The 21,581-nt window shown below is 36.9% G+C and overlaps 3 protein-coding genes across 3 annotated transcripts; all 3 read left to right on the plus strand.

The window, feature by feature from the left end:
* The first annotated feature begins 1,506 nt into the window (after window positions 1–1,506).
* LOC116133314 (putative disease resistance RPP13-like protein 1) lies at window positions 1,507–19,610 on the plus strand. Its single transcript, XM_031419024.1, has 5 exons — window positions 1,507–5,723; window positions 5,840–5,984; window positions 6,066–6,120; window positions 6,926–6,989; window positions 19,523–19,610. Exon 1 carries the CDS (start codon window positions 1,507–1,509, stop codon window positions 3,862–3,864), a length of 2,358 nt encoding a protein of 785 aa, XP_031274884.1. The 3' UTR covers window positions 3,865–5,723; window positions 5,840–5,984; window positions 6,066–6,120; window positions 6,926–6,989; window positions 19,523–19,610.
* Window positions 4,006–5,691, plus strand: LOC116133315 (putative disease resistance protein At3g14460). Its single transcript, XM_031419025.1, has one exon. The coding sequence runs from the start codon at window positions 4,006–4,008 to the stop codon at window positions 5,689–5,691; it is 1,686 nt and encodes a 561-aa protein (XP_031274885.1).
* LOC116133316 (ABC transporter G family member 26-like) lies at window positions 6,748–9,537 on the plus strand. The gene is given in 11 exon segments (XM_031419026.1): window positions 6,748–6,767; window positions 6,926–6,989; window positions 7,135–7,158; window positions 7,258–7,373; window positions 7,467–7,478; window positions 7,480–7,648; window positions 7,801–8,079; window positions 8,172–8,456; window positions 8,536–8,820; window positions 8,890–8,997; window positions 9,195–9,537. Coding segments are annotated over 11 exon segments (1,632 nt in total). The 3' UTR covers window positions 9,465–9,537.
* Window positions 19,611–21,581: the final 1,971 nt, after the last annotated feature.

Genomic DNA, 21,581 nt, shown 5'->3' on the forward strand with positions numbered 1-21,581 from the left:
GTCCTGTAAGCAATGAAAAAACTTTGTTTTTGTCAACAACCATGTGCACAATGGCAGCAAGGCTGTCACATACCTCTTTGAACTTTTGAATATATTCGTTGAGAGGCACTTCCTGGGTTTTCTTCATATACGTGAGTTGCTAATTCAATTGAAATTGTCTTTCTTGAGAAGGCTGGGCATACGCTTCCTTGAGTGTTGCCCAAACTTGTGCAGAGGTATCAAGACCAATAACATGGCTGAGTGCCTCTTCTACAAGAGTGCCAATAATCCACCCTCTGAGTAGACGATCTACTGTTTTCCAGTTTTTGTATGCTGGATTAGCAGTTGGGTTGTTACCATCAAGTGTTGGAAGTACAGTAGTTGGGCATGGTTTTTCTCCTGTGAGAAAATCTGTAAGCTCTTGACTTTCAACAAGTGCAAGCACTTGCTCACGCCATAATGCGTAGTTTTCAGGTCAAAGCCTGAGAGTGACAAAGGTACTAACATTCAACGAAGCGGAAGACATTGTTATGCTCTGATACCAAGAAGAAAAATTAAAGCAGAGAAGTTGGGAAATTCGTCATGCCTATAACAGGCTGTGATACTCTGTATTTATAATCTTTACAAAATAATGGTTACATTGTAAACTGCTATAAACAATGCTATAATCATGCTAACGTTAATTACAAGATTTCACCAGATTTCACAAGATCATGGTTGTTATCACACAAGCCTTTAACTACTGATTTGTTTCCATATTTTGCTATCATGCCAGAGTATTGTTGAGCTGTAGTATTGATGTCGCTTCCGAGTCTTCATCCACAATTGTAGCCTCTATTTTATCAGACGAGACCTGAGACCTATTTGCGAATTAACCAGTTGTGAATTATTACGTTGAGAGTTATGAGATTGAGTTATAGACCTAACATTATTCTTATAAAATGGTGGTTCTCTCTAGATAAAACTAGAGGTAAATGATCAACATCAATCTCAAGAACAAATTTTCTTGTACACTAACAATTATTCTCAAGATAATGGAGAAATTTCACCAAAGAGAGTTACTGTTCACGCAAAACTTACTGTAGCAAATCGACTCCAAATTCAATCTCTACCGTTTTCCACCATCCAAAACAAGGGGGCTTTCTAATTAAAATTGGGCTCTCTCTCAATTATTGGGCCACCCTCCACATGAGGGAAACCCAAGCCCAACAGATCTATGTACTAACGGCGAAACCCAATACAATTTAAGGCTTCATTTCAGCAAATCCTTGAAGCAATTAAAAATAATAATAAAGAAATGAGAGCAAAACTAGTCAGTAATGGCCGGTATCAACTTTATTATTGTGGAGTGGTGGGGTCCATACATACTCTAGAATTATCATGTTTTGTACCTTTTTTTATTGTTCCCTTTCGAACCACTCACACGGCCTTCCATGGAATCAGAGAAAAAATCTCGATCTCTTGCTTGTTCTATAGTAATCTCTGTGTGATAATCTTTAGTTATTGCTCTTCTTCAAAGACGAAATCATGCCTGTGGGAGAGCTCTTTCTGTCTGCGTTCCTTCAGGTGCTGTTCGACAGACTGGCGTCCAGGGAGTTGCTGAATTTTGCACGTCGGGAGGGGGTCAATTCAAAGCTGAAAAAGTGGGAAGAAACGTTGAAGATGATTGAAGCAGTGCTCAACGATGCAGAGGAGAAGCAACTGACAAGCAGGGCTGTGAAGATGTGGCTGGATAATCTCCGAGATTTGGCCTATGATGTGGAGGATATATTGGATGAATTTGCAACTGAAGCTTTAGGGAACAAGATGGTGGCGGAAGATAAGGCTAGCACTAGTAAGGTTCGGAGCTTCATCCCTGCTAGCTTCCATACTTGGAGCCAAAGTGCTATAAAATTCAATGTTAGCATGGGGTCCAAGATGAAAGAAATCACTCGCCGGATGGACGATCTATGTAAGCAAAGAATTGATCTTGGATTGGAGAAGATTGCTGGAGGGTCATCAACTTCTGAACGGCAAAGACTTCCACCCACCACATGTCTGCCAATTGAACCTGCTGTTTATGGTAGAGATGGGGATAAAGCCAAAATAATCAATATGATGTCCACATGTGAATCAGGTGACAATAATTTTGTTGTAATACCCATTGTTGGCATGGGAGGAGCCGGCAAAACAACTCTTGCTCGACTTGTGTACAATGACAAGGCAATGGAAGATTTTAAGTTCGACGCAAAAGCATGGGTTTGTGTCTCCAATGACTCTGATATTTTGAGAATCTCAAAAGCGATTATCGAGTCTATCACTCTCTCACCCTGCAATTTGAAGGATTTGAATCAAGTGCAGCTCCTTCTAAAAAGGGAAATAGCAGATAAAAGGTTCTTGCTTGTATTGGATGATGTTTGGAGCAGTGATTATCGGTTTTGGGAAACTTTAAAATCTCCCTTTATGGCCGGAGCATCTGGAAGTAAGATCATTGTTACTACACGTGATGAAAATGTTGCACGAAGAACAACACCTGGTGAATATTATTACTTGAAACTTTTATCAGACAATGACTGCTGGTCTGTGTTTGCGAAACTTGCATTTATGGGGAGAGATATTAATGCATGTCAAAAGTTGGAATCGTTTCGTGAGAAAGTTGTTGATAAGTGTGGAGGTTTGCCTTTGGCAGCAAGGACTCTTGGTAGCCTTCTACAATTGAAAAAGAGAGAAGATGAGTGGGAGAATATATTGAACAGCAAAATTTGGGATTTACCAAATAACAATGATGAGATCATCCCGGTGTTGAAATTAAGCTACCACCACCTTTCTTCACATGTAAAGAGATGTTTTGCATACTGCTCTGTTCTACCAGAAGATTATGAATTTGAAGAGGAAGAACTCGTCTTTTGGTGGATGGCAGAAGGTCTTGTTCACGAATCAAAAGATAACAAACAATTGGAAGACATAGGAGGGGAGTATTTTCGTGATCTAGTTGCGAGATCACTTTTCCAACAATCAGATAGTGATAATTCTAAATTTAAAATGCATGACCTTGTGAGCGATCTGGCTCAATGGGTTGCCGGAGAAACAAGTTTAAGGCTGGAAGATGGAACGAGGACAAATAAGCAACTGAAAAGCTTTGAAAGGGTACGTCATTCTTCTTATACTTCTACTCGATTTGATGGTAAAAACAAATTTGAGGTTTTGCATGAACTTGAGCACCTAAGAACATTCCTACCTGTAGTGTTATACAATGATGATTATGATGGTCATCGTCGCCGTCATTATTATATAACAAATCTGGTGCTCTCTGATTTGCTGTTAAAGCTCAAAAAATTAAGGGTGTTATCTCTAAGAAGATATTATATCGTGGAGATTCCTAATTCAATTGGAGATATGAAACACTTGAGGTACCTCAATCTTTCCGGCAGTATGATCAAAACTTTGCCTGAATCAACAAGTTCTCTGTTCAACCTGCAATGTTTGTTATTAAAAGATTGTCCTCGTCTCAAGAAGTTGCCAGAGAAAATGAGACATCTGATCAATCTACGCCATCTTGATATTGGAGGTGCAAATCAAATAAAAAATATGCCACAGGGAATGAGAGAATTGAGATGTCTGCAAACTTTATCAAATTTTATTGTGGGCAAGAATGTTGGATCTAGTTTGAAAGATTTGAAAGATTTAAAGTTTCTTCACGGAAAGCTTTGCATTTCAGGATTAGAGAATGTGGCCAATTTAAGAGACATCGGAGAGGCCTTATTAAGTGATAAAAAAGGCTTAGAAGTATTGTCATTAGAATGGAGCTCTCAAATTGATAACTCACGAAATGAGATTGAAGAGGAAAATGTACTTAATATGCTTCGACCAAATAAAAATATAAAAAAGTTGACAATCAAAGGCTAATGTGGGAAGAGATTTCCATCTTGGATTAGAGATTCATCTTTATCCAACATAGTTGTTTTAAGATTGGAGAATTGTGCAAAATGTACTTCTCTACCTTCACTTGGAAAATTAAGATCACTCAAAGATCTCACCATCAAAGGGATGACAGAAATAAGAAGTATCGGTTCTGAAACTTATGGAGAGAACTCCTCAAAGCCTTTTCAGTCACTAGAGACTCTTTGTTTTGAAGATTTGCCAGAATGGAAGCATTGGGAGCCTATCGATGAAAGTGATCATGATGGAATTTTGCCTCACCTCAGCAACCTTTCAATTCTGAAATGCCCCAATCTCATTGGAAAATTACCTAGCAATCTTCCTTCATTGAAAGAACTTGTAATTCGTGAATGCCCGCAATTGGTGGTTTTGTGCTCCAGCCTTCCAGTGCAGAGCAACTTAGACATAGATGGCAGCAAAGAGATTGTGAGCAGTAATCCAGTTGATGTCAATCCACAGAACCCTATGACTTTAGGACAAGTTTCAGAGTTTGGTAATTGGTTAAAGCAAGGGTACCAGAAAGTTGAACGGCTAAGTATTATTGATTGCGAGAAACTCATATATTTGTGGCAAAGTGAGACATCTCTTGAGAAGCCTTCACAAGGGTTGCATAGCTGCAGCTCCCTCAAAACACTATGTATTCAAGATAGCCCAACTCTTGTTTCTTTTCTAGAGGACAGTTTTTTGCTGAGTCTAAGTGAACTTGAGATTATAAATTGCCATGCGTTAACATCCTTACCTGAGGGAATGAAGCATGAAAATACTTCTCTTGAAAGGCTGCAAATTGAAGGTTGTCATTCACTTGCATTCATTGTCAAAGGTCAGCTACCTCCATCTCTAAAACAGCTATCAATAAAAGATTGTGAGAAATTGCAGTTTTTGTTTGGTGATACAGAAGAAAAATATAGTGCCTCTACATCTCTTCTTGAGGACTTGTGTATCAAACAATGTCCATCTCTAACATGCATATCACCAAGAGGCCAATTACCCATGGCACTCACACAGCTTAAAATTCGGAATTGCTCAAAGCTAGAGTCGATAGCAGAGAGGTTCGACAGTAACATGTCTATTCGGACAATATTTATCTCTGTATGTGAACATCTCAATTCGTTACCAGAGGGCCTGTGCAATCTTAACCGTCTTTATCAAATAACGGTAACGTCTTCAAACCTTGTTTCCTTCCCAGAAGGAGGGCTTCCCAATACCAATTTATTTGTTTTTTTGATTGACTGTGAGACGCTTAAAGCCCTGCCCGACGGTATACACAATCTCAGCTGTCTCCAAGCATTATCAATATCGGGTTGTCCAAGTATCAAATCGTTTCCAGAAGAAGGTTTCCCTACCAGCCTAAGAATTCTGGGAATTGGTGGTAATCACGAAATCTATAAGCCTTTGAAGGGGTGGGGTTTGCACAAGTTCACCTGCCTTACAACCCTGTGGATACATGGATGTCCAGATGCAGTGTCTTTTCCCGAGGATGAGATAGGAATGACGTTGCCCACCTCTCTAATTGATCTGCACATTTCAGAATTTCCTAAATTGAAATACTTATCTTCCAGAGGTTTTCGTGACCTAACCTCTCTTGGATTGTTGAGAATTTATAATTGCCCAAAGCTTACATCTTTTCCAGAGGATGGCCTGCCAACTTCACTTGTGCAATTACAAATTCGAGATTGTCCTTTGCTGAAAAAACAATGCAAGAGAGATAAAGGACGAGAATGGTCTAAGATAGCAAACATGCCTTTTGTCGAAGTAGATTCCCGATTCATCTATGAACCAGAGGAGGATGAATGAGCTCTATTTAATCTCAGAAACAAGTGTATAAGGTCAGTCAATTTTACTTTTCCATATTGCAATTTTCATTCCTAAGTTTGATCGTTGGTAATTAGTCATCTACCTTCACCGGGAAGTATTATTAACTGATCTCCGATTTTTACATCAGAGTCAAATTTCAAATTTCCAATGTGTCACAAATTCACCAGTTGGTGGTATGAACATATCAAGTTACGAGCAAGAAGACATTGATGAAGAAAAGTGGGATCTACTCAATCCTGAAATTATTTCTCGTCGGGCTACCATTAATATTGGTAAGGATCAATCTTAACTTTCTTTACCACAATTGTTTATAATTTTCTGATTTCAGTTGTCATGATTTGGTGTTTTTCCAGGCGTTATAGGTCAAGCGGGATGTGGCAAATCAACTTTATGAAAGCAATGTGTGAGGTAGATGCCTCTAAATTTTTGCAGTAGTAAATTAAATTTCCAGATGATCAGAGCATAGATTTGGGAATTATCTTAGCTAATTCATTTATTCTCTAAGACAAAATTTAGATTAGAAGTTTCTTCATAACCATTGAGCGAGTAACAGCTCATGATCACGGGAGATATGACAAAGTTTCTTCATAATTTTGTGGTTCAAAAGTCTCATAACATTACCGTCAGAAATTGGCATTTACTGCTTAAGAAAAATAACGCCTCTTGAACTGAAATTTCAGAGAACAGAGGAAAACAGGAGACTCTGTTTTTGGTTGGCGAAGCTTGCCACAAAGCTTTACAATTCATTGACTTTTTATTGAAAGAGTAAACATAAAAGCCATTTTATAATATTATTGATATTAACAATGTACAATCCGATTTAGAAACAAAATATCTTTAAAACCAACAAAAGAAATGATATAGGCAAAACTCATAACATAAAACAATTAAGTAGCCACCATTAAACTTCTATTGAATGAGAAAAATCCCAAGACAGAAAATTAAGCAACCATTAATACACTAACATGAGCAAATCAAATGTATTTTACATATTACACAAGGAAATTAGACGAATTGATTTAAAATTAAACAACCATGTTGCTTGTTTCTAAAATGTAAAATTTCACTTATTTCTAATTTTCCTTGTACTGTCGAGATTTGCCAAAAGAAATAAACTAATAGCGCTTCTCTAGTATTCCATTTCACTTCATTTTGTATGGTATGTGAGAAGTGGCCAATAGGAAACTCTTTTGATCCCCTGTTTTCATTTCAGGAAATCTTACTCCAACTGTAAATGGAATACAACACGAGATTCCACTGGACCGAAAGATTCAATGGTGAGCGAAGATCCAGTTAACTCCAATTCACTATGACTTCTCTGGAAATTTCAGTTTGGTGATTGATTGAAGCAAAGGTATCAGAAAGTATCATTGATCATGAGAAATTCATACATTTGTGGCATAATGAGATTAGTCTTTCTAGAAAAACCTTCCGAAGGATCGCAAGGTTTGCATAGCTGCATCTCCCTCAAAATGATTGGATTTTGCAAAATTTTCTTTTTTGCAGAATTGGATTTGTAACACAATATGATATTTATTCCCACAGTTAACTGTGGAAGAAACTGTAGTGTTTGCAGCATTTTTGAGACTTCCACGGACCATGACCAGGCAACAAAAATATGCTAGAGTTGAGATGATTGTGAAGGAACTGGACCTGGAAAGGTATGGACTGTGGAAAAATACAATTAAAATGCCTGTGAATGTGAACTTGTATGTGGTTTTAACTAATAATTTTCGCTAAACAATCAACCGTAGATGTCGTCAGATGAGTCAGACGAGGTTTCGTTAAGGGAGTATCTGGAGGAGAAAGAAAAAGAACCAGTATTGGCTATGAAATTCTTGTTGATCCTTCCTTATTGTTGCTTGATGAACCAACGTCAGGGCTTGATTCCACCTCTGCTAACAAACTACTTCAAATTCTTGAAAAAATTGGTCAGGTATCCAAGCTAAATTGGTACTCGGTGTCATTTCGTATAATATACGAATTCTCAGGTGTTGATGTCTGTATATTCTCAATTCAGTCCGAAAGAGTAGCTAACTTTTAGGCAACATTTCTTAATTTTTAAAGATATTGTTTAATGGTTGATAGGCAGGGAGGACAGTAATCATAACAATCCACCAGCCATCAAGCAGAATGTTTCACATGTTCGATAAACTTCTGCTAATATCAGAAGGCTATCCTGTGTACTATGGGAAGGCTAGAGAGTCTATGGACTATTTTTCATCTTTGAGCTTCATCCCAGAAATAGCAATGAATCCTGCAGAGTTCTTGCTAGATTTAGCAACAGGACAGGTGAATGACATTAGTGTCCCTGAAGGGTTAATGGCATCTCAAGGAGCTTCTGATGCTGAGAGGGCTGTAATCAAAGTAACAATCATTGCTTTTATTTTTATCTACCTAGCAGTTTAATTTCTATTACTGTTTTTCTCCTCTCGTAATTTCTTTTCATATGGTTTTAGTATCTGCAACTCAAATACAAAACTCAAATAGAGCCAAAAGAGAAGGAAGAGAAACATCGAAACACGAAAGCACCGGAGCATCTTCAAGTGGCGGTCCAAGTTAAGAAAGACTGGACACTGTCCTGGTGGGAACAGTTCATGATAATTTACAAGAGAACATTCAGAGAAAGGTGTAGAGATTACTTTGACAAGCTAAGACTGGTTCAAGCTCTAGGAATTGCTGTCTTGTTGGGCCTTCTTTGGTGGAAATCCAGCACTGCAACCGAGGCTCAGCTCAGAGACCAAGTAATTCTCCATAACCAGCAACATTTCAAAATACTAACAGAAACTTAAACTAAATCCTGACACTTTGATTCAATTGCAGGTTGGTCTATTATTCTACATATGCATTTTCTGGACATCTTCATCGATATTTGGAGCAGTCTATGTGTTTCCATTTGAAAAGGTTTATTTGGTGAAAGAAAGAAAAGCAGATATGTACAGATTAAGTGTATATTATGCCTGCAGCACTCTGTGTGACATGGTGGCACATGTTTTCTATCCTACATTGTTCATGGTTATTGTATACTTCATGGCTGGCTTCAAAAGAACAGTTCCCTGCTTCTTCCTGACACTGCTTGCTATACTTCTGATAGCTGTCACTAGCCAAGTAAGTCAACTGAATCCGAATCTTTTTCGATGAGGTTTGAGATTGAATGATTTTTCTTGCTTTCATTAGGGGGCAGGAGAGCTATTTGGAGCTGCAGTTTTGAGTATTAAGAGAGCTGGAATGATTGCTTCTTTGATACTAATGCTGTTTCTTCTCACAGGAGGCTACTATGTCCAGGTACAAGTCTCGAGTTCTTGTAATTAAATAGATGCATTTTAACTAAACGATTCTTGGTTATACGAAACTCAAAAGAATTCCATAGAGGCATAGACGAATTCTTAAGACTGATTCCGGGACCAGTGAGGACATGAAGTGTTGCCAATTTGAATGATAAATCCATTTCAAGACTGAAATTATACATGTTTTGATTGCAGCACATACCAAAATTTATGCAGTGGTTGAAGTACTCGTCCTTCATGTACTATGGGTTCAGACTTCTTCTAAAAGTGCAATATTCAGGAGATCAATTGTACGAATGCGAAAGCAAAGGAGGATGCCGGACTTTGCAGAGCTCGCCTTCGTTCAACACGGTGAACCTGAAGGGTGGTTTGCAAGAAGTTTGGGTGTTATTAGCCATGGCCCTGGGATATAGAATTTGCACATACTTCTGCCTTCGCAAGAGGATTAGTGTATGCCAACTTTAAATGGATGATACATTGACAAGATAACATCAAAATAATGAAGATAACATCTTCTTGAACATGCTTTAATGTTGTAGACTTGTACAAAATTTGATAGAAATTCAATCGTACTACTTTTCAAAGAGCTTTCCTTGATTATAGTTTTCGATGATTCCGTTTTATGTGACAATAACCTATAAATAATGAGATTATGTGATGAGAGGATAAGAGATCATACAAAATCAGGGATGGTTATAATGAACCTACAAAATATAACTTCTTTCTAGTCTGATTATAAGTATGGATTACCCAGCATGCCAGCATGCTGATGAAATATCTTCTACTTCCGATTCTATCGGCCTTCTTCATTTTTTCCATTTTTACTACTATCAACCATCAAAGTTAGATTCCTTTGCATCAGCTTCAATACATTCAAAGAACCCATTATTTCTAGAATGGCGGTAAGCTAGAAAACTTAACAGTCTCCCCCACAGGCCGATGAAACAAGCCTTGAACGAGCAAAGAAGAGAGGGGAGGGCAAAGAGTGGTAGACGAGTGGGGAAAGTGATTTGTCTGTTAAAGAAAGAGAGGTTTTTGCGGGGTTTTGGTGTGAGAATTGACTTGGTTGTGAATAAACGAAGAGAAGAAGAGATTCAAGAAGAAGCCATGACCTCTGCTCCATTCTGTTTCGAGGAGTCATAGAAACAAAGAGAACATTTGAGAAAATTACAAGAAAACTGTTAATGGGCTGTTGTAACCCAATCAATCAAGCAGAAACGACCGAAATCAAAGTCTGATTACAAGTATAGATCACCTTTAACACATTAATTGCTGCATTTATCGCATACTCAGAGGCTTGCCAGCTGACTTCCTTTTCTTCATTGTCGTACATTCTTGCCACTTGAAGGGTGATTTTGAACACGAAAAGGTGCCCGTGATGAGAATACGAGGCGAACAGGAAAGGGTGATTTTGCAAGATATACTTTGGACCTACACTCTAGTCAAGGGTAAAAAGAAGGCTGGTGAAGAGAATCTCAATGGAGTTCTTACAATCTGACTCCTCGCCATAGCGATCAACATAATCCGAAGTTCATCACGGGGTTGAGATCTTCCGAGTGTGAATGGCTATCTAAACCGATAACTTCTGGTGGGGAGTGGTATCCCTCAATGGCGACTTAGGATATTTTCATTTAAAATTTTTCCTTTCTTACTTATTTTGTAGCTCAGAAGAAATTCTACTCTTCATTTAACGACCTTCTCCTTGCTTGGTTGGTGGGGAACGTTGTTATGTTTCAATATAATCAATAAAATTTATAAAGTTTTTCTTTAGAAGCCTTTATCTTCGATTCGACTCTACAAAATCTCATCTGGGTAGAACTTTGAAGTAGTCAGGATTGTGGTCTCTTTTTCATCCTAGAAGGGCAGGACAAATCCGAGTTGTTTCTTCGTGATTAAGGTGAGATTTCTTCTTCAATTTCTTTTTTTCTTTAACACAATTATATTTAGTGTATAACAGTGAAAGACATTTGCTGAAACATCCTAGAGGATTAGGGTTTCGCCTGTGGTTTGTTCTCATAAGGTTTAGAACATTGAATCAGTCTTCAGCTCCGTGCTTGAACGATGGCATTGATGGATAAAATCACCCAAATACCATTGTTTCTTCCTATTTCCAAATACGTGGTAGATTCACCAATTTAAAACTCAAGTTTAAAAAGCCACTTCCAGGAATTTCTGGATTATAATAAAGGAAAGAAACTAGCTTGATGAGTTTGATTGCTAGATAAGTTTTGGTTTTTCAATGTTTATCTATGGAGTTTGAATACTTTTCTTTTTCTTCTTTTCAGGGAAGGATGGTGAATTCAGAAAAAACCCAGAACTTCTGCACTGTCAAAAAGATGGAAATCTCTTCCGACCTCCATTTTTGACATTGTTTTCAATGAGACTAAATATCAGTTGAGGTCGGATTTGAAGACAAGCTTTTTCCATTCTCTGGAAACAATTCTCTTCCTTCATAGTGCTCCATGTATAAGAAAATCACCATAACTATTCCCCACTCTAAGGACATTGATTGTTTGTCGCGAACTTTCCTCTTTAAAGCCATTAGAGGATTATATTATAGAAATTTATGCAGAAAATTTGAGCTCTCTCAAATGCATAAATTGTGCAGCAATAGAACTTTTACCATGTAATTTGTCTTCACTAAATTATGCATACATCGATGAACAAATTTCGAAACAGCAGGCTAACGAAATTATGGCTCGACATGCAATAAAACTGATGCGTGGAATTCATCATGTCAAATTTCTTACTCTGTCAAATGATATACTTGAGGTATGATAACATTCTTAGCTAATTATTTATATGTTCATTGAGAAGACATAACATGAACAGCTCATCTCATTAATTTCTTTTGTTTTTGTGTTTGCCAAGTAGTATCTCTCTTATGAAGAAAATTTCCAATTTCGTCTTCCAGTATTTCATTGCTTGACTAATTTGAAACTGATTTGGGGGGAGCTTGATTATACAAATCATCAAGTGTTAAAAGACTATTATTCAACAATCTCCTAATCTAGAATCTCTTGAGATTCCTCGGGTAGTTATTTAAAATTAAAATTTTACAAAATCTGTATCCTCCTTTTCGGAAAGTAATGGAATTTGCTGTAAGTATCTCATATTTTGATTTGGATGTCATGAAGGATCGATTCATAAAATGTGTGCTTCAGAATGCAAGATTTTTACAGAGAGATCAAGTTTTGCCAGAATGGTTCTCCGCCTTCGGAACATGACCTTTTCCGATGATTTACCTACTTTAAAACTTGTTCAACAGTGTGCAAATGGCTTTCTTGCAGCTGACTTAGTTTTGGAGTTACATCAAAAAGATTGAAACTCAAATTGGAATAAAGCTGAAGTTGATCATACATTAGTGAACTCAAGATACATTCATATTTTGTAGGTGAATAAAAATAAATTTGTTCATGACCCATGCATTAATGACAACCTTCTCTTTTTTTTTTTCATAAAAAAATCTAATTTTATAAGGAGTTAACGACTTTTTCTCACCCAAATAATGGTTGAATGATATTTACTCACTCAGAGATTTTTAAAATACCACTTTACTATCCAAATTTATATTATGGCAGCCAACTTTTAAGCAAACTCGGTGTAGACTGTTAGGGCTTTTGAAGAGGAAAGACCGATAAGTGTTTTGGTAGTTGAAATTGATTGGAATTTGACTTGGGAGGGATAGCTGCATAAAGCTTAATCGCTTGATTTCTGGCGATTGACCGGGGTAACAGAAGTATGGTTTGAGGGGTTTTGGTGAGTTATGATCGAGGAAGAGAATAGTGGTAGTGTGGGGTCACAACAATGTTCTAATAAGAAACAGAATATAAATTTAGATAGTAAAATAATATTTTAAAAGTCTGTGGGTGGATAAGTGTCGTTAAACCATTATTTAGGTGGAAAAAATTGTTTACTCTTTTATAAGATTTATATCAAATATCAATTTCATATTCCGGAGAATCTCATTAAAAAAATACTATCACTAGAAAATGCTATGGCATTGATGAAAATCTTATAAAATTAGAAATTTCACCAAAGAGGCTTGATCGAGGAATGTACCAAAAAAATTCAATCTCTACTGTTCTCCACCATTCAAAACAAAGAGGCTTGATCGAGGAATGTACCAAAAAAATTTCAGCTCAATCGGACCACACGACGGAGGCTGTTCATTGGAGGCTTGACGAGGTCTGATCTGATCATTATTCATTACACTCATTTTTCTTTTCTTTTCACGTCACCCCTTTTTTCACTTTTCTTTTCTTCTTCTGTTCTGATACAAAGCCCTAACTAAAATTGGGCTCTCTCTCAATATTGGGCAACCCTCCACATGACCATTAGTCCATAGCCGAACAGTGCTATGGACTAATGGGGAAACCCAATACAATTTAAGGCTTCATTTCAGCAAATCCTGGAAGAAATTAAAAATATGAAAAATAATAATAATAATAATAATAATAAAGAAATGCCAGGCTAAATTTGTTGACCAAGAAAAGCAAAACTGGTCAGTAATGGCTGGCTAGACTTGTAGACAAAGAACAGTAAAACTAGGGGTCCAGGACAATATATCTACTCCAGTATTGACAATTGTGGAGTGGAGGAGTCCACACATGCTAGAATTATCATCGTTTTGTACCTTTTTTCTCATTATCTTTTGAACTACTCACACGGCCTTCCATAGAATCAGAGAAAAAATCTCGATCTCTTGCTTGTTCTGTAGTAATCTCTGTGTGATAATCTTTAGTTATTGTTCTTCTTCAAAGACGAAACCATGCCTGTGGGAGAGCTCTTTCTGTCTGCGTTCCTTCAGGTGCTGTTCGACAGACTGCGTCCAGGGAGTTGCTGAATTTTGCACGTCGGGAGGGGGTCATTCAAGCTGAAAAGTGGGAAGAAACGTTGAAGATGATTGAAGCATTGCTCAACGATGCAGAGGAGAAGCAACTGACGCAGGGCTGTGAAGATGTGCTGGATAATCTCCAATTTGGCCTATGATGTGAGGATATATGGATGAATTTGCAACTGACGCTTTAGGGCGCAAGTGGTGGCGGAGATGAGGCTAGCACTAGTAAGGTTCGGAGCTTCATCCCTGCTCGCTTCCATACTTGGAGCCCAAGTGCTATTAAGTTCAATGTTAGCATGGGGCCAAGATGAAAGCAATCACTCGCCGGATGGCGATCTATGTAAGCAAAGAATTGATCTTGGTTGGAGAAGATTGCTGGGGTCATCAACTTCTGAATGCAAAGACTTCCACCCACCACATGTTTGCCAACTGAACCTGCTGTTTATGGTAGAGATAAGATAAAGCAAAATAATCCAAATGATGTCTACTTGTGAATCAGTGACATATTTTGTAATACCCATTGTTGGCATGGAGGAGCCGGCAAAACAACTCTTGCTCGACTTGTGTACAATGACAAGCAATGGAAGATTTTAAGTTCGACGCAAAAGCATGGGTTTGTGTCTCCAATGACTCTGATATTTGAGAATCTCAAAAGCGATTATCGAGTCTATCCCCTCTCACCCTGCAATTTGAAGGTTTTGAATCAAGTGCAGCTCCTTCTAAAAAGGGAAATAGCAGATAAAAGGTTCTTGCTTGTATTGGATGATGTTTGGAGCAGTGATTATCGGTTTTGGGAAACTTTAAAATCTCCCTTTATGGCCGGAGCATCTGGATAAGATCATTGTTTACACAGTGATAAAATGTTGCACGAAGACAACCCTGGTGAATATTATTACTGAAACTTTTATCAGACAATGACTGCTGGTCTGTGTTTGCGAACTTGCTTTATGGGGAGAGATATTAATGCGGTCAAAGTTGGAATCGTTTCGTGAGAAGTTGTTTGATAAGTGTGGAGGTTTGCCTTTGCAGCAAGGACTCTTGTAGCCTTCTACAATTGAAAAGAGAGAAGATGAGTGGAGAAATATTTAACAGCAAAATTTGGGATTTACCAAATACAATGATGAGATCTCCCGGTGTTGAAATTAAGCTACCACCACCTTTCTTCCATGTAAAGAGATGTTTTGCATACTGCTCGTTCTACCGAAGATTATGAATTTGAAGAGGAAAACTCGTCTTTTGGTGGATGGCAGAAGGTCTTGTTCACGAATCAAAAGATAACAACAATTGGAAGACATAGGAGGGGAGTATTTTCGTGATCTAGTTGCGAGATCACTTTTCCAACAATCAGATAGTGATAATTCTAAATTTAAAATGCATGACCTTGTGAGCGATCTGGCTCAATGGGTTGCCGGAGACAAGTTTAAGGCTGGAAGATGGAACGGGACAATAAGCAACTGAAAAGCTTTGAAGGTGCGTCATTCTTCTTATACTTCTACTCGATTTGATGGTAAAACAAATTTGAGGTTTTGCATGAACTTGAGCACCTAAGAACATTCCTACCTGTAGTTGTTATACAATGATGTTATGATGGTCATCGTCGCGTCATTATTATATAACAATTCTGGTGCTCTCTGTTTGCTGTTAAAGCTCAAAAAATTAAGGGTGTTATCTCTAAGAAGATATTATATCGTGGGATTCCTAATTCAATTGGAGATATGAAACACTTGAGGTACCTCATCTTTCCGGCAGTATGATCAAAACTTTGCCTGAATCAACAAGTTCTCTGTTCAACCTGCAATGTTTGTTATAAAGTTTGTCCTTGTCTCAAGAAGTTCCAGAGAGAATGAGACATCTGATCAATCTACGCCATCTTGATATTGGAGGTGCACAAATAAAAAATATGCCCAGGAGGAGAGAATGATGTTCTGCAAACTTTATCAAATTTTATTGTGGGCAAGAATGTTGGATCTAGTTTGAAAGATTTGAAGTTTGAAGTTTCTTCACGGAAAGCTTTGCATTTCAGGATTAAGAGTGTGGCCAATTTAAGAGACATCGGAGAGGCTTATTAAGTGATAAGAAGGCTTAGAAGTATGGTCATTAGAATGAGCTCTAAATTGATCATCCACAAATGAATTGAAGAGGAAATGTACTTAATATGCTTCGACCACATAAAAATTAAAAAAGTTGACCATCAAAGCTACTGTGGAGAGATTTCCATCTTGGATTAGAGATTCATCGTTATCCAACATGGTTGTTTTAAGATTGGAGAACTGTCCAAATGTACTTCTCTACCTCTCTTGGAAAATTAAGCTCACTTAAAGATCTCACCATCAAGGGATGACAGAAATAAGAAGTATCGGTTTTGAATTTATGGAGAGAACTCCTCAAAGCCTTTTCAGTCACTAGAGACTCTTTGTTTTGAAGATTGCCAGATGGAAGCATTGGGTGCCTATCGATAAAGTGATCATGATGATTTTGCCTCACCTCAGCAACCTTTCAATTCTAAATGCCCCAATCTCATGGAAATTACCGGCAATCTTCCTTCATTGAAAGAACTTGTAATTCGTGAATGCCCGCAATTGGTGGTTTTGTGCTCCAGCCTTCCATGCAGAGCAACTTAACATAGATGGCAGCAAGAGATTGTGAGCAGTAATCCAGTTGATGTCAATCCACAGAACCCTATGACTTCAGGACAAGTTTCAGAGTTTGGTAATTGGTTAAGCAAGGGTACCAGAAAGTTGAACGCTAAGTATCACTGATTGCAGAAACTCATGTATTTGTGGCAACTGAGACTTCTCTGAGAAGCCTTCACAAGGGTTGCATAGCTGCAGCTCCCTCAAACACTATGTATTCAGGATAGCCCAACTCTTGTTTCTTTTCTAGAGGACGGTTTTTTGCCGAGTCTAAGTGAACTTGAGATTACAAATTGCCGTGCGTTAACATCCTTACCTGAGGGAATGAAGCATGAATGCTTCTCTTGAAAGGCTGCAAATTGGGTTGTCATTCACTTGCATTCATTGTCAAAGGTCAGCTACCTCCATCTCTAAAACAGCTTTCAATAAAAATTGTGAGAAATTGCAGTTTTTGTTTGGTGATGCAGAGGATAACTTAGTGCCTCTACATCCTTCTTGAGGACTGTGTATCAAAAAATGTCCATCTCTAACAGCTTCACCAAGAGGCCATTACCCATGGCACTCACACATCTTAAGATTCGGAAGCTCAAAGCTAGAGTCGATAGCAGAGAGTTCGACAGTAACATGTCTATTCGAGCAATAATTATCTCTGAATGTGACATCTCAATTCGTTACCAGAGGGCCTGTGCAATCTTAACCGTCTTATCAAATAACGGTAGCGTCTTCAAACCTTGTTTCCTTCCCAGAAGGAGGGCTTCCCAATACCAGTTTATTTGTTTTTTTGATTGACGTGAGCGCTTAAAGCCCTGCCCGACTGATAACACATCTCACTGTCTCCAAGCATTATCAATATCGGGTTGTCCAAGTATCAAATCGTTTCCAGAAGAAGGTTTCCTACCAGCCTAAGAATTCTGGGATTGGTGGTAATCACGAAATCTAAGCCTCTGAGGGGGGTGGGATTGCACAAGTTCACCTGCCTTACAACCTTTGGATACATGATGTCCAGATGCAGTGTCTTTTCCAGAGGATGAGATAGGAATGACGTTGCCCACGTCTCTAACTGATCTGCACATTTCAGAATTTCCTAAATTGAAATACTTATCTTCCAGAGGTTTTCGTGACCTAACCTCTCTAAAACGTTGCGTATTTATAGTTGCCCAAAGCTTACATCTTTTCCAGAGATGGCCTGCCATCTTCACTTTTGCAATTATCATTGACGATTGTCCTTTGCTGAAAAAAAATGCAAGAGAGATAAAGACGAGAATGGTCTAGATAGCAAACATGCCTTTGTCGAAGTAGATTCCCGATTCATCTATGATCCAGAGGAGGATGATGAGCTCTATTTAATCTCAGAAACAAGTGTATCAGGTCAGTCAATTTTACTTTTCCATATTGCAATTTTCATTCCTAAGTTTGATCGTTGGTAATCAGTCCTCAACCTTCACCGGGAAGTTTATTAACTTATCTCAGATTTTTACATCAGAGTCAAATTTCAAATTTCAAATGTGTCACAAATTCACTGGCTGTGGTACGAAGATGTCAATTCACAAGCAAGAAACATGATGAAGAAAAGTGGGACTACTCGATCCTGAAAATATTTCTCGTTGGCCTTCATTAATATTGGTAAGGATCAATCTTAACTTCCTTTACCGCAATTGTTTTTAATTTTCGATTTCAGTTGTCATGATTTGGTGTTTTTCCAGGTGTTATGGTCAAGTGAATGTGGCAATCGACTATTTTATGAAGGCAATGTGTGAGGTAGATGCCTCTAAATTTTTGCAGTAGTAAATTAACTTTCCAGATGATCAGAGCATGGATGTGGGAAATATCTTATTCATTTTTCTCTAATATATGGGGATAAATCCCCATCTGAATTTCATACTAAACGTTCTGGGCTTGAAGTTTTGGTTTCTGTGCATGAAAATTGCTGATCTCCCCATGAATCCATTACATTAGTGCAAAGGATAGTATTCTATAATGCCATTTCGGTCAGACCTTTTATTGCAGAAGAATTTTTTTTTTTTTTTTTTTTTTTTTTTTTTAAGACAAAATTTAGATTAGAAGAGTTATTTTAATCATTTGAGCGAGTAACAGCTCATGATCTCAGGATATGACAAAGTTCTTCATACAAGTTTGCATAATTTTGTGGTCAAAAGTCTCATAATATTACCATTAGAAATGGGCATTACTGCCTGAGAAAATGACACCTCTTGATATTAACAATGTACAATCCGATTTAGAAACAAAAATATCTTTAAAACCAACAAAAAAATGAATAGGCAAAACTCATAACATAAAACAATTAAGTAGCCACCAATAAACTTCTATTGAAAAAGAAAAATCCCAAGACAGAAATTAAGCAACCATTAATACCTAACTACAAATCAAATGTATTTTACATATTACACAAGGAAATAACTATACACTTCTCTATTGTTTCATTTCACTTCATTTTGTATGGTATGTGAGAATGGGCAATAGGAAACTACAGCATGCAAAATTTATTTGAAGATGAGTATCAAAGATTGGTCATCCCGTCTTATATTAGCTTGTACATTTAATTCTCCACACTCTTTCAATCCCCTGTTTCATTTCAGGAAATCTTCCTTCAACTGTAATGGAATACAAACACACAGATTCCACTGGACCAAAAGATTCAATGGTGAGCAAAGATCCAGTTAACTCCAATTCACTATGACTTCTGTGAATTTCAGTTTGGTGATTGATTAAAGCAAAGATGTCAGAAAGTATCATTGATCGTGAGAAATTCATACATTGTGGCTAATGAGATGTCTTTTTAGAAAAACCTTCAAAGGACCACAAGGTTTCACGAGCCTGATCTTTCTCTGAAATTCATACAAGGTTCTGCCTCCTCAAAATGATTGCCCAACTCTTTCCAGAAATTCATACATGTCATAAGTTTCACGAGCTTGATCTTTCTGTGTTTCAATTGTTTATTTATTTATTACATCCTAGAGGGCAAACCAAAAAATCAGATTTTTTAATTTATTATATATTTTTATGATTTGTTTCTGAACCACTATGGTTAGGAATGCAAAATTTTTGGAGAGAGTTACAAATGACGGACTATGCCCAGACTTGGAAGCAGAAGGAGATCAATTATCAGTGCAAGCAATGCCCACCTCGACAAGTTGCTAATCAAGTTTTGCGAGAATGGTTCTCTGAACGAGACCTTTTTGTTGGAGTTACAACCACTTCAACAATAAGGGTTTCACCTATAAGGGTGACCCACGGGGGTAAACACATTATTATCTTATATGAGTGATATCTCTATTAGCAATACAATCACTGTGACGAGGGGTATAAAATATTGCAATAATATTGATGACGTATTGCGGATTTGGGTTTGCTTTTTTCTTTTATAGTTCGCTACTTGTTTGTTGATTGTTTTCTTGATTCCAAACGCTATCTAATTCCTTCACTTTTCTGGTTTCTTGCAGTTGACTGAAGTTGATCATACCTGATTGAGCTCAATAATGTAACACTTGTCCTACAAGTTCTCTCAGATCATGATCAGATTCTTCTATCAATTTGCCTGTCTTCATTGAGTGACCCTGTTGAACGACAATTCATGTATAATTTTCCTTGGTAGATCTTTGTTCAAGTATTCTTTCCCAACGATGATCCAACGTCGCAATCAAAAAATGCTTCTTCACCGTTGTTTCACTTGCAAAGTACAAAAGAAGAAACTAACCAGTGTTTCACATCAAATCTTGATGAACTTTTTTTTATATGTTTGTTTATTTAGAAGATTAAGGGCTTCATTGTATTTGTAGCTTATTAATGGAAACAGGGTAATAGTGATAAGATCTTGTATTATTCCATGGAAACAGGGTAAAAGATTCCTTTAATTGGCGTCGAATTATTTAAAGAAAGGATGATTATTGATAATATAGAAGTAGATAATATGTCATTTAGTTTTAATGTCCATCTTTAAGCATATTAATAAAAACAATGCCTTAAAGCCAAAAGTTGTTTCCCTTGTTTACAAAGAAAATAATTTAGTACTAATTAGTAAAATGTTACTTCAATTAATTTGTAGAGTTTTCCATTATGCATAAGTCTGATAACATATCTTGCCTAATGTAAATGAAAGTGTGGAAAAGGGAAAGAGGTGTTGGTTTCTTCTCTATCCCCAGTTTTTCTTTTTAAGTCTGGATCATGTTCAAATTCTGTCAAACACTCTTCATGCTTGAGTACATCAAAATTTTGTTTCATGAAACCAGTGGGTATGTGGCTATGTGCAGATACAGATATAAGTGCTTTTGTTAATAATATAATTCATTAAGTTTTTGAATGTTGAATGTTTTTTATGTAATAAGTTTTATATACTTAAAAAGTGTGGGCTTGAGCCCTTTTTAGATTACGCTGAAAGTTAGTTTGGGCCTAAGATTATGCTGTAATATTAATTTTAATTTTGTAAAACATTATTGTGTATGTTCATTTCTTTTATAACGTATTTTTGGACAAAACTATTTAATGTATTTTTATTTTCCGTATTTTCTTGCTTTCAATATTTTTTTTAATAAAATAATGATTTATTTTACATTTTTACATGATGAGAGATCTTTTAAATTTGTTAGTTTTACTAATGTAAAGAGTAGATTTCATAAAATGATTATGATGATGGGTATCTCATACATTATTCATCAGAGATTTGTTGACATAATTAGCCATAAATGTTTTGAGTTCCAATTTGTTTTATTTACAGAAACAATTAATAAAAATCTCTTTTTAAAGGGATCAATTGAAATCTAATCTCTTAATTGGTTTAGTAATTGTAAACCCCACCGTGCATCCAAGGGTAAAATAGTCTTTTCCTTTTTATGTGTTAAGTTAACTACCATGCACATGCCTTAGGGGTAAGTGGTAAAGAATAATGATATTTGTTGGCTTGACAAGATAAAGATGATGAAGGATTAAGGAGTAATTAATAGACAATTTTGAGGGCAAAAAGGGAAATAATGTTTAGGACATTAAATGCAAAAGGCAAGGTCAAATGAATAATTTTTAGCAAAAAAAAAAAAGAAAGAAAGAAGATATTAGGTGATAAGAGTCGGCCAACATGTCTTCTACCACTTTCATTTC

The sequence above is a fragment of the Pistacia vera genome, unplaced genomic scaffold, assembly GCF_008641045.1.
Source record: "Pistacia vera cultivar Batoury unplaced genomic scaffold, PisVer_v2 Contig268, whole genome shotgun sequence".
NCBI classification, from domain to species: Eukaryota; Viridiplantae; Streptophyta; class Magnoliopsida; order Sapindales; family Anacardiaceae; genus Pistacia; species Pistacia vera.

Bases quoted from the DNA above. Each gene is read 5' to 3' on its own strand.
- LOC116133314 (XM_031419024.1), top strand. From the start codon at position 1,507: ATGCCTGTGGGAGAGCTCTTTCTGTCTGCGTTCCTTCAGGTGCTGTTC.
- LOC116133315 (XM_031419025.1), top strand. From the start codon at position 4,006: ATGACAGAAATAAGAAGTATCGGTTCTGAAACTTATGGAGAGAACTCC.